The sequence below is a fragment of the Dermacentor albipictus genome, chromosome 3 (genome assembly GCF_038994185.2).
Source record: "Dermacentor albipictus isolate Rhodes 1998 colony chromosome 3, USDA_Dalb.pri_finalv2, whole genome shotgun sequence".
Taxonomy (NCBI): domain Eukaryota; kingdom Metazoa; phylum Arthropoda; class Arachnida; order Ixodida; family Ixodidae; genus Dermacentor; species Dermacentor albipictus.
Genome location: NC_091823.1, coordinates 27,363,175 through 27,376,342, shown reverse-complemented (window position 1 = coordinate 27,376,342; position 13,168 = coordinate 27,363,175). Strand labels below are relative to the sequence as shown.

At 43.3% G+C, this 13,168-nt stretch overlaps 1 protein-coding gene across 1 annotated transcript in view; it reads left to right on the top strand.

The window, feature by feature from the left end:
- The window catches only part of LOC139057337 (calpain-D-like), a 31,525-nt gene that overhangs the window by 1,956 nt on the left and 16,401 nt on the right, over positions 1–13,168 (top strand). The window contains exons 2-6 of the mRNA XM_070535300.1: positions 478–2,128; positions 2,608–2,794; positions 8,863–9,065; positions 11,234–11,378; positions 12,968–13,043. Of these exons, the coding sequence (XP_070391401.1) occupies positions 478–2,128; positions 2,608–2,794; positions 8,863–9,065; positions 11,234–11,378; positions 12,968–13,043 (2,262 nt within the window). The remainder of the gene's footprint in view (positions 1–477; positions 2,129–2,607; positions 2,795–8,862; positions 9,066–11,233; positions 11,379–12,967; positions 13,044–13,168) is intronic.

Here is a 13,168-nt window from a genome sequence, read left to right as displayed (position 1 = left end):
GTAATAATAAAAGGAAAATGTTTCCCATTGCAGCAATGTGGTGTGACTTAGAACATAATATAGGCTTTCATTGCTTCACATACTATACATCTTTATCAGTTCACCATGCATATTATCACCGTGCATGTTGAAAAAGTTCTCAGTATTAAAATATATATATATAACTCCTTATCCCTTCAGTTTAACTAATTTGTTCATATTGTGATATTGTTCTTATATCGCTAGTATTGATGCTTATTTTCATGGCTACTACTGAATGTATGCCAGAAACTTGATTGCAACTGCTTCTTTAAATGTAGTTTGCAGTGAAGTTGACATAGTGTGGAGCAACTGTGGGCAATATTAATTCTTTGCTCCACATTCTTCCATATTAGGCATGAACATGCAAATTTGCTTACTGTTGGCAGAGGTCCTTCACACATCTCAAACCTTCTCTCTCTCTCTTCTTCCCTTGCTCCCCTGTACGAAACATGTCAGGAACACGAGCGAGAACTCTGAACAGCACATCTATGACTTACCCTGTGATGATAACACTGAAACTTCTGAAAAACAGGAGAAAAAGCCCCGGTGCATAAGTTGGCATGGATTGCCAGAAGATGAAGATGACTCCGTCATAGATGATATTCCCGATGACCTGCCCCTACCCCCACCTCCAGAAGATGCGGATGACACAACGGATTCTTCAGGAGAATCTGCTAAAGACGACGAGCCCTTGTATGTAGAGCTTTCCCAGTGCCTGTCTGAGGATGCTAGTGGTCTTAATAGCAATGGTGTTGTAGCAGGTGAAGTTGTTATCAACAAGAACTCGCCAGCAAACTATCTAGACCACACATTCGTCAAGTGCATCAAGAAGAAGAAGCCAAAAAAAGATGAACCTGTTGATCCAAGTACACCACCACGGCTTAGCGAAAAGTGGTACTGCTTCCAGTGCCAAGAATGGAATTCCTTGTCTAATAAGGTTTGTGTGGCTTGTGGAGAGCCATTCTGCGATGACATTGTTGCCACAGGAACTTTAAATGGAAAAACACTAGGTCGTGACACAACAATCAGTTCAGCAGATTATGCGACACCGCCAGAAAGCCCATCTTCTCTCATCCCAACGATTGAGGAGCCACCACGACATAGGCAACAGCCACTCATTCGACGAGCTTTGAACCGTCTGTTCAGGCTGAGTGCAGAAGGTGGTGCACTCGTCTCGGCTATAGCCAATGCCCATTCCGCAGATGACGTAACACTTCTGGATTCCCCATGGGTGTGCAAGCGATGCTCACGGCACAATGAGGCATCATGTGCAAAGTGCCCTGGCTGTGGGCTGTCCCGCATGCCAGCAGCAACCTTTCCGCTGTTGCTACCACGCAATGCGTTCAGCCTTGGCTTTCTGGCTGAAGTTTTGGGTTCTCAGAAGCGCCATTTTACAGCGCGACGAAGCCGCTCACTTTCTGAAGTAAAAGGAACTCAGACATTAGATGGACGCAAAAGCTCTCCATCAAGCCCTGCTACCGGTAATGGCCTGGCTGCTCCCAAGGAGGACATGTGGATGTGTTCAGGATGCTCATTCGCTCACAACCCATCTTCGGCCTCGAACTGTGAAGTGTGTGGGACATCTGATGGCCGTGGTACCATTTCGCGCTGGGTCTGTGTGAAGTGCACATTAATCAATCCGGGCCAGGACCGATTTTGCAGTGCCTGTGGTGGCTCCAAGCTAAATAGTGTGGCAGCAAAACGTTACCAGACACTCAAGCCTCATGAGAGTTGGGTGTGTCCTCACTGCACCTTGCGTAACCCAAACCACCTTGCTGAATGCTGTGCATGCAGCACCCAGCGGCCACCACTAATTAATGTTGGCACAGCACGAGCCAGCACTCGCAACCGACGCATGACAAAATTGCTCGGGGAGCCCGGTGAAGATGCTTGGGAATGCCCGTCATGTACATTTCTCAACTCTGGCCCCCACGCAGCTTGTGAAATGTGCTGCACATCACGTAGCCTTGTGTCCCTTCGACCGGAGGCTGCACGGCCGCGGGGTGCCGCAGGGCGTGGCGAAAGTGAACTCATGGAAGAGCTGCGCCGCATTGAAGAAAGCGAGGCACGAGAGCGGTGGGACCACATTGTCTCATTTTGTAAAGCGGTGAGTGCAACAGGGGCATCCAGTTTTTGATGTTTCAGTTTCTTAGTGAAGCACATCTTAAAATAATGTAGCTGAAGGACAACATGAATGAAATGATAAGATGGCTGGGAAACATTAGTTCAAGCAGCTGCTGAGGTTAACTGCTGCGGTAAACATGATACTAGAAGTAGAGACTTAGATATCTGTACACTACCCTCAGCATTGTAGAAATGTGTGATGTGTGCCTTTATCTCAGTTGTTGTTAGAACGTGGCTTTAAATTAGCAGATTCAGCAGTTTTTCATAGTAATGGCAAAGTAGAGACTAGCTTGATTTGTTATACTTTATCACCTACTAGTACAAACTGAAATCAGTCTGACTTGCTCTAACCAAAGCACATTTATGAAGAGTGCTTCCTGTTAATTCATTGGTATTCACAACTCTGCTGTAACAAAACTTGTGCTAGTAAATTTACTTTGCTATAAATGTGTTACTTTGCAGAATCGGGAGCCCTTTGTGGACGACTCATTTCCACCTCTACTAAAGTCACTGTACTACAATCCCGATGAGCCAAGGGAAGAAATTGCAGTCAAATGGCTTCGGCCATTTGAAATAACCTGTGACCCCAAGGAATCCAAGATATCGTGGACCGTATTCCGAACCCCAATGCCATCTGACATATCCCAAGGTCAGCCCTGTCACCTAAACTTCTCTTTCCTCGCAGTCTTTCCCCACACCTTTGCCCCAGTTGTGGAGTAGCAGGCCAGAGATGTACTCCTCTGGCTGACCTCTCCACATTTCTTATCATTAAACTGCTCTGTCTCTTTCACAAGGTCAGCCTGGCTGGCAATACAGTCAAATCCCGCAACAACAAAATTCTTGCGACAGTGAAATATTTTCGTATGTCCAGCGAAATGCCATAGGATTTAATGTATTTTGTACCTCTCTGCAACGAAATGTCACTGTACTACAATCCCACAACAACGAAATTTGCCGGTACGCAACCCCGCATATTACCTACTCGCGTAGGGCTAGCAGGCTCCAAAATGTCCTCAAATGCAATTGTTATGCACTAAAATTGTGTAAAGTACCACCACATTACACTTTTGTGGACACCGCCATTTTTGTTTACAAAAACAACCAAGCGTCAGAAGCAATCTTATGCGCTGGAAACATGTCATGGCCACCATCTTGTTTATTGATCACCCATTTAAAGTGGCGTGCATGTTGCTACCGACATGTGACGGCGGTTTTTGCACACCTACTAGGGGAGATTGTAGATCGTTGTTCATAACGCGCATTCAATTGCGTTCCTCGCAGCTGACGACTCGGCGCAGCCTAGGCCAATCGCATGAGGCAAAACTGAATGCGCGTTTCGAAGAACAATTGCCGATCGTGGCAGTGCACCGGATAATGTGAGCCTTGGTGAGAAAAATACGGCAAAAACAAGGAAATCCACTTCCCACCGACATGGGATTGTTTATGGCACTTGAGATTCCCGTTGCAGCATGGAGTGCCATGCATTGAGCCATGATTGAGTGATCATACGGGAATACGCGTACCTTTGCTTCAAGAACGCTGGTTTTGGTGCCACCCGACAGGCATCACATGCAAATTTGGCACCGAACGTAGATTTGCGCATAGGACCCCTAATCTCGATCGTTTGCCCTAGGGTACACGAGATAGAATAAATTTAGCGCTCAGCACAGGACGCATCGGTGCCTACGGGCGACAGTATGCGCTGGAAAAATGCTGTTGCATGTACTGTTGCTCTGCGTCCGGTGCCAAGTTATGCAAAATGTCGCAAAAGTGATTGTATCTCTGAAAGCAATTGACCGAGAATACTGCTCCATGGCAGTACTGCGACTGCTGGTGGACGCACACTGTGTACTTTGTACTGTCGGCATTGCGGTTCTATATCCTCGAGCAAAGCTTGCCAAAGTAGGCTAATGGAATTTTGACTGCGAAGTCTTGTTCTGTGATGCGTTACCTATCTGTGCCGTCTCTTTTCGTGACAATGAGATTCTTGCGAAAGCAAATTTTTTTCGGTTTCCCCACTGATTTCGTTATTGCAAGGTTCAACTGTATGCTATTTCTAAGAACGTAGGCATCCTGTTCTTAAGTGAATGTGGTTTTGACATTCAGTTTGTGCTCCTGGAAGCTGTTTTCTCAATCATCATTCAGTGACTCTCCCTATGTGTTAGTTGGCTAAACAAGTGCGATGAAAGAAACTTATGAGTGAGCTTTTTAGCAATTGTATGCACCAGAGGTTTGTTAGCACTTGATCTTTCCTGCATACTAATTTTTGAACTTTCAACTGGTTTCTGGCTTCAGGTCTGGCTTGTGTTTTCGATTTTTTTTTCTTGCAGTATGGTGAACAAAATTGAATAAAATTAAATCTTCCCATCAGAATTATATTCATGTTACATAGTTGAACACATTGCTGGCATCAGCAGTAGAAATGTCTTGACTTCGCTGAGTGCCTGCAACAAAATAGAACCATCACATTGAATGCTATTCCACATGCTGCATAAATACAAGTCTCAATTAGTGAACTGTAGGTTACCTGAAGTGAAAGGTGTTGCCAAAAGCGATATGTTGAGAATATGGCACTTTCTCAGGAACTGTTGCAACCTTAGGACTCTGTGACCAAGAAGAAGCATTTTCCTTTTCTTAACTTGTACTTCTGTGTCATCTACTTGCATTTATTATCTCTATAGAACCTGTACCAAGAAATTTGAAGGTTGTTGCTCAAACCCTGAAAGCTTTTTCAAGGACTGGAATTGTCGCATCTGCATCTTCACTTTCTTCAAGAGACACTGACCCCATTGAAATGCAATCCTTTGATTAGTTGGCTGTCATTGAGCCAGCTAGACAAAGCAGTTGTCATCAAAGCACTCTTTACTCGATCATCCGGTTTATGTTGTCATTTATTTATACCAGAAAGAAAGAAAAGCATTTGTTATTACGCCTTTGAAAAATAATTTTGTAACTGAAGTGAACTTCAATTGGTTATTTGTGAAAAAGTTACAGTAAACAGCATGACCAGCAATGTTTTTGTTTCTTGCACGTAAGACATCATTGCATTTATATATTTATTTTACAGTCGGCACATTCTTAACTTTGGTATAAACAGTTTCTTAGGGCTCTGTTGCTTTACGAAGCTGCAAAATACTGCACAAAGTTGTGGCATATGATGTCAATTTTAATGATGAATTGTAACAAATACTTGCGGACTTTTGTTGGTTTAATAATTTTATCAGGTGATGTCCCATTGAATACTCAACTTGTTAATTCTAAATCAGCAATTCGCTTTCACCTGCCCTGTGAAACAGCTTGTCGCAGCTTTGTGTTGGTAGGTAGGTTGAATTAACTGAACGAGTGAGGCTAGCTTAACAGGACTCTTTGAGGAATTATCAGACATTGTTTGGGATATTATCGGCACTCCCTCCCAAATGACTCACTCAATTACCCAATGGCCCTCAGTCCCCAGCAGCTGCGGATCACCTGACCAAGGCGGCGGTCAGACCTGTAATGCAGCAGAGGGCGCTAAGAATCTCTGGGTCCGGACAGGCCATCAATGGAAACTGACCCTTGCAACGTTTAACACCCATACCCTCTTGAATGAGGCTAGCTTAGCAGGACTCTTTGAGAAATTATCAGACATTGTTTCGGATATCATCGGCCTTAGTGAGATTAGAGGAACTGGTGAGGCTTATACATTGCTAAATAATGGCCATGTCCTCTGCTATAGAGGTATCCCTAATGAAAAGCAATACAGGGTAGGATTGCTAATTCATAAGGACATAGCGGGCAACATTGATGAATTCTACAGCATTAGTGAGAGGGTAACAGTAGTAGTAATCAAACTGAATGAGAGGTATAGGTTAAAGGTAGTACAAGCCTACGCTCTAGTATCCAGTCATGACGATGAGGAAGTAGATCAGTTTTATGAAGATGTTAAATTAGCAATGAAAAAAGTGCAAACTCGGTATACAGTAGTAATGGGCGACTTGAATGCAAAAGTGGGGGAAAAGAAGGTGGGTGAACAGGCAATTGGCAACTACAGCGTCAATTCTATAAACGCTAGAGGAAAGATGCTGGTAGAATTCGCAGAAAGGAATAAGCTGAGAATAATGAACACCTTTTTCAGGAAACGTAGCAACAGAAAGTGGACCTGGAAAAGCCCTAATGGTGAAACAAAAAATGAAATTGATTTCATACTTTCTGCCGATCCCAGCATAGTGCAGGATGTAGAAGTGATAGGTAGGGTAAAGTGCAGTGATCATAGGTTAGTGAGGGCTAGAATTCACCTCAATTTGAACAGAAAAAGAGTAAAATTGGTCAAGAAGAAACAGGTCAACTTAGAGGCAGCAAGGGTAAAAGGAGACAAATTTAGGCTGGTACTTGCAAACAAATATGCAGCCTTAGAACAGAGAGATGATGATGATGACATAGAGGTAATGAATGAAACCGTAACGAGGCTGACTTCAGAGGCAGCAATTGAAGTGTGAGGCAAGGCACCAAGTCAACCAGTAGGCAAGCTCTCCGAAGTAACAAAGGACCTAATAATGAAACGACAAAGAATGGAAGTGTCCAACTCAAGAGATAAGATAGAAGTCGCGGAACTGTCAAAACTGATCAACAAGGCGAAAATAAATGATATTGGAAATTATAAGGTGAGAAAGACTGAAGAAGCCATAAGAAATAGACACAGCCTGAAATTAGTGAGAAGGAAACTTGGCATAGGACAAACCAAGATGTATGCACTGAAAGATAAGCAGGGTAATAACATCAGCAATCTCAAAGGTATAATAAAAGCAGTGGAAGGATTCTATAATGACCTGCACAGTACCCAGAAGACTCGGGAGTACTCCATTCGAAACAATAATGAACAGGATACAGAAACTCCTCCTATAGCTAGAGACGAGGTCAGAAGGGCCTTGCAAGACATGAAATGGGGAAAAGCGGCAGGAGAAGATAGAATAACAGTCGCTTCAATCAAAGATGGAAAAGATATAATGCTAGGAAAACTGGTGGCTATTTATACGAAGTGTCTATCGGCTGCAAGGGTCCCAGAAAACTGGAATAATGCAAACATTACGTTAATCCACAAAGAGGGAGACGTTAAAGAACTGAAAAATTATAGGCCATTAGCTTACTCCCAATATTATATAAAATATTTACCAAAATAACCTCCAGTTGAACAAGGGCAACACTGAACTTAAGTCAACCAAGGGAACGGGCTGGCTTCAGGAAGGGATACTCTACAATGGGTCACATCCATGTCATTAATCAGGTTATGAAGAAATCCGCAGAGTACAATAAGCCTCTCTGTATGGCTTTCATAGATTACGAAAAATCATTTGATTCAGTAGAGATACCAGCAGTCACAGAGGCATTGCGTAATCAAGGAGTACAGGCTGTTTACGTAAATACCCTGAAAAATATCTACAGAGATTTCACAGCCACTTTAATTCTACCCAAGAAAAATATGAAGATACCTATAAAGAAAGGGCTGAGACAAGGAGACACAATCTCTCCAATGCTATTCACTGCGTGCTTGGAAGAAGTATTCAAGCTATTAAACTGGGAAGGTTTAGGAGTAAGGATCAAAGGCGAATACCTCAGCAACCTTCCGTTTGCCGATGACATTGTTCTATTCAGCAACATTGCAGACGAGTTACAACAAATGGTTGAGGACCTTAACAGGGGGGGGGTGTAAGAGTGGGGTTGAAGATTAATATGCAAAAAACAAAGATAGTGATAAACAACCGAGCAAGGGAAGAAGAGTTCAGGATCGCAAGTCAGCCTCTAGAGACTGTGAAGGAGTATGTTTACCTAGGTCAACTAATCACTGGGAACCCTGATCATGAGAAGGAAATTAACAGAATAAAAATGGATTGGATCGCATATGGCAGACATCGTGAGCTCCTGACTGGAAGCTTGCTGTTATCATTGAAAAGGAAGGTATACAATCAGTGCATTTTACCTGTGCTGACCTATGGGGCAGAGACTTGGAGACTGACAAAGAAGCTTGAGAAAAAGTTAAAGACCGCATAAAGCGCAAAGAACAAAGAATGTTAGGCATAACTTTGAGACAGAAAGAGAGCGGTTTGGATCAGAGAGCAAGCAGGTATAGACAATATTCTAATTGACATTAAGAGAAAGAAATGGTGCTGGACAGGTCACGTAATGCGCAGATTAGATAACCGTTGGACCATTAGGGTGACAGAATAGGTACCAAGAGAAGGGAAGCGCAGTAGAGGACGGCAGAAGACTAGGTGGTGCGACGAAATTGGGAAATTTGCGGGTGGTAGTTGGAATCGGTTGGCGCAGGACAGGGTAATTGGAGATCGCAGGGAGATGCCTTCGTCCTGCAGTAAATATAACATAGGCAACGGCAGCGCCGCCTATGTTATGTCCACTGCAGGACGAGTGCCTCCGCCGCCGCCAACTGATCCAGAGGAGGGTGAATAGAGTCGATTCTGTAGTTAACTTTTTTGGTGTTTTGTATTCGTGCGTAATTATTAGCTGAAGCTATTTACTGCTTTCATTGTATTCTTTTTTTCTCCCAAGAGAAACCTTTCTCCATCATGTAGCTTGAGATATGCGTACTGGAACATAGCTGAACAGGCTGATTGTCTAAGTATTTATGAAATTTCACTCCATATCAAGAAAACTAAAGTACTTTAAAGTATTATTGCAGGATTCTTTGCCCCCTTTGTGACAACTATCTGCAATATTGAACCGCAGGCATCCTAGGCAACTGCTGGCTACTGTCGGCCCTTGCTGTACTGGCCGAGCAGCCAGAGTTGGTGGAGCGTGTCATGGTGACTCGCGCCATCTGCCACCAGGGTGTGTACCAGGTGCGGCTTTGTAAGGACGGTCAGTGGACGACGGTGCTGCTTGATGACCTGCTGCCATGTGATGCCAAGGGCTGCCTCGTTTACTCCCAGGTACTCTTTGCCCCTAACCTAACTGCTCTAAACTTTGTCAGCTACCATTGGTCATCAAGATGAATGAATGCTTAAGGGAGCTTCAAAAATGAAATTGTGCTTTGAAACAAACAGCTAAAAAAAGCACTTTTTGAACATGGTAAGAAAATGTTGCCGATCTGTAGACAATGCTTCTGTGAACATGCGTGCCAAGTATTATTGCACTCAATGCAACAGGGAATTGCACTCAATGCAGCAGGAAAAATTGCTTGCCCTTTCTTCGTAATGTCGTAAGTAGCAGCGTCATAAGCGGATGTAAGTGGACTCAACAATGGAGTCTGTCATTGGCACATTTCACGATCACGAGAACATTCTTTATAATATCATTATTGTTACCTTGGGTTTGAATAAATTAAATATATATATGTCTGATCTCAAAAAGAGTGAAAAAGTATTTCATATCTGCACTTCCTGTCTCGAACGACCACTGTCTGCTCAAAATTGCATTTTCTTCTCCACTGCGCACAGCATTCTTTCTATCCTCTAATATCACTCAGTGCACTAATAGTGGTGAAGGTTTCCGTAGTTGTGTTAATTTTGCTTTGTACTCAGTCTTGAGTCGCTACAACAGTATAGTTACCAATGCATCATCCCTTTAGTCTGTTGATGGTAGCAATACGGGGATGGCTCCAGTAAAACACGTTGTGGGGCTAGTTGGTGCATAGCTTTCAATAGGTGAAGCGCCAAAAGTGACGGCACACAAGAAGAAATGCAGACAGGACAAGGCGCTGACAAGGGGATGACTCCCTCCCGCTATCTCAGCTGTTGTCTGAAATGCATGTGCATACAAGTCAGGGTCCATCGGTGGTCGAGCACTAACAACATGGCGCACGGTCCCACAGTGGTCAAGCCAGCATACATGGCATAGCATGGCTTGTCAAATGTTCCGAGAGGCATGCATAAAGGGCCAGCTCCACCAGAAAAAGGGGAAAAAAAAACAGCAGCTGCAGCCCAGACCATGCCTAGACAAGCACTTATTGTGCATTTGAGTTGACGAGCGCTGCACATGCCTGTACTGAAGTAGGGGCCAATATATCTTGAAGAACAAAAACAATAGAAAATGTTCAAGCCTATGACACACAGCAACATAACTTTTGGGCAGTGCCTTGCCTCCTTGCCATTCCTCCTCATGTAGCTTCCAGTGCACTAGTGGAGATGAAAGGAGAGAAAAAGCTGCGTAAAGGTGCTACAACAACCTCTAACTCTGCCTGTCATGGTTGCCGCTCATGATTCTAAAAAATTTTTCAGCGGATTTATGAAGCAATGTATTTCAATAGGGAGACCATTCGATGATTACTTAGATAGGTGTTTGAGGGCACCACTAAGGCACAATTTAACACCATGAAATGGCTAATTGCAACCATCGCAGCTTCTAATGCTCAGGCTGCTGAAGCAATTTATGTTAGCACTATGCAAACTGCACCTATACACACTTGCTAGGTGTGCACTTTTATGCAATGCATGCTGTGGCACTTACACATTATCATAATAACACAATGAGCGCTGAAAAAGCTGTGCAGACTCCTTTAGAGTGGCCTAATTGAGCCTTTGTTCTTGTTAAATCTACATATAATGACCACTATACTGTAACATCCTTAAAAATTTGTCATCTAAGCTGCTTTGCTCACTCACAATGCTCAGAAGTCATCGATAAGTGGAATTTTAATGGTCTCTCTTGTCGTGCTCAGTATGCATTATTGAATTGAAGTTGAAGGGCAACATTTTCTTACCCATAGTAGAAACCACGAGAATGTTATATCTTTTCCAAAGCAAATGACTCTGCTGATTTCTGTGTACAGCTAGATCACACAAACTTAAAGGAACTATTGTTGTAGTAAATGCATACTATCCAAATAATTGTTGGTATGTACCGCTTATGTTGTGAATTTTGACTGATAAGCAGATTTTGGTTAGCATTATCTTATCACTCTTGACTGAAGACGGCAAGTTATCTTCAGCCACCAGTAAATTAGAGTGTACTGTTGCATGTTAGCCCAACCACATCTCAGAATGCTGTGCTGGCACGAATTTAAAACACAGGTTCAAGAAAGGGCTTACAAATTTTTCCTGAGCATATTTATGTGACATCCTGCATGTAACGATTTTTTTTTTTTTTTGCCATAATCCAGGCTAAACGAAAACAGCTGTGGGTGCCATTGATTGAAAAGGCTGTGGCCAAGCTTCACGGCTGCTATGAGGCACTCGTGTCTGGCCGGTGCATCGAGGGGCTGTCAACATTCACCGGAGCACCGTGTGAAAGCGTACCTCTTCAATGTGAGTTTATTAAACACTGCACTATCTTTATCTGTCATACCGATGTAGTCTGTTGCAAAAGCGTAAAGCTCATTGCTTTTTTACCAGAGTGTGGTTGTTCCCTTGCATACTCACTGCATCCATAGGCACTTGTCTGCAGTGAAAGCGGGCTTTATAGTCCTACTGCCAATAAAGGCTGGAAACTGCAACTCCACCATATAGGAGCTGGCACATTTCTGCACTGAGAGCGGGGGCCCTTACACATTGGTAACAGATTGCTCTTAATTTGTCGCTCTTTATATTTTATGTGTGGCAGCTTTCGTGAATCACGAGTAAATGATGTGTATTGTACATGGGAAAAAGACTGAATGAAATTCACTGTGCTGCTGCCAACCAGCCACTTGTTCCATTTTCTGGCTGTGGAGAATGCTTAGTTGCAGATTGTGGAAGTGAACTGATTTGCACATAAAGTAACATTTTAAAAGTGAAATTTATTTGTGTTGCATGCACTGACATCAGAGTTGGGACATTGCACTTAAAGCTTGTGGAACTTAACATGCCTGCTTGATGATATTCACTTTTCTGGTGCCCCTGTAATATGGTTTACAGCAAATGTTTAGCTCTAGCTCCTGTATGCATCCACCGCATGCGTTCCCTGGGTGGCTTAAGTCCATATTGGGGACACAGCGCGTAGACAGGAATGGAGATGGGTAAAGAAGAGGGGGAAAGAGTGTGGCAACAGCTCTGTAGCAATTGAGAAGGGTAGGGGGAGAGGGGAAAGAGTGTGGCGACAGCACCTGTGCTTGTGGCCTGAGCATCTGTGGTTATAACACCATGTGCGTCGGAGGTGCCAGTGGGGCTGCAACAGCGGTTGTGGCAGAGGCATGGTAGGTCAGTGTCAGTGTAGTGTGGTGCTGTATTTAAAAAATGTATGGTTTCAGTATGTATTAAACAGCTTCACTGGTAATCTGCTCCCATATGAATGTTGCGGCCCCACAAATTTTTTGAAGGGACAGTGGGAGTAAAATGTAGTTGCTGGAAAGATGCGTTATAAAACTTTCTGAACATGTTTTTAGCATGACAGAAACTGGGCTTCAGAAATGTTGTATCCAGGAAAATGTATTAGTGAAGGTCCTACTGTATATCAGAACTTTATGGCTGCTGTTGTGTGTAATTGCTAAACTGGTAGACAGCAAAGGGTAACACAGGAATATTGCCTTCACTATGTCTTTTAGCATTTACACTAGCAGTATGCATCACCAACTCATCCAGTAATCTGAACACTTGCAGTTATCATGGGCCATTTCTATTCTTTATTGCCTTCTGCATGTTTAAATTTGGCCTGTTATTCTTCTTTCACTTTGTTGTAGTACCTCTCCTCCAATTTCATTCCGTAAGTAGACAGCAAAATGCTTGCATGTTTCTTCAGGCTCCATTGAGTTTTCAGGGACTGACTTTAATGTCCCTGTTTCAGAAACACAGTTTTTGCTTGTGTGGATCCAATAAATAAGTAAATAAAGGCTGAAATGAAAAATGGTTTGTGTGTCATTAGTTCTACTGTTCCTGATGTGAGGTTGATGTAGAAGCTGCTTGTTCAACTTTTCGTTTAGACTCGTCTTCTCCAAATGAAGAAGGCATTGATGAGGATCTGATATGGGCACAGCTGCTAAGCTCAAGGGCTGCTGGGTGAGTGCAATGACAATGTTAAGCCTGCAATTACCAGTTGGCACATGTGCTTGTTTGTGTACGTATATGTGTTGTTTATCACACGCAGGGTGCATGTAAAGCCTTTCTCAATGGTTGGTTTCTAA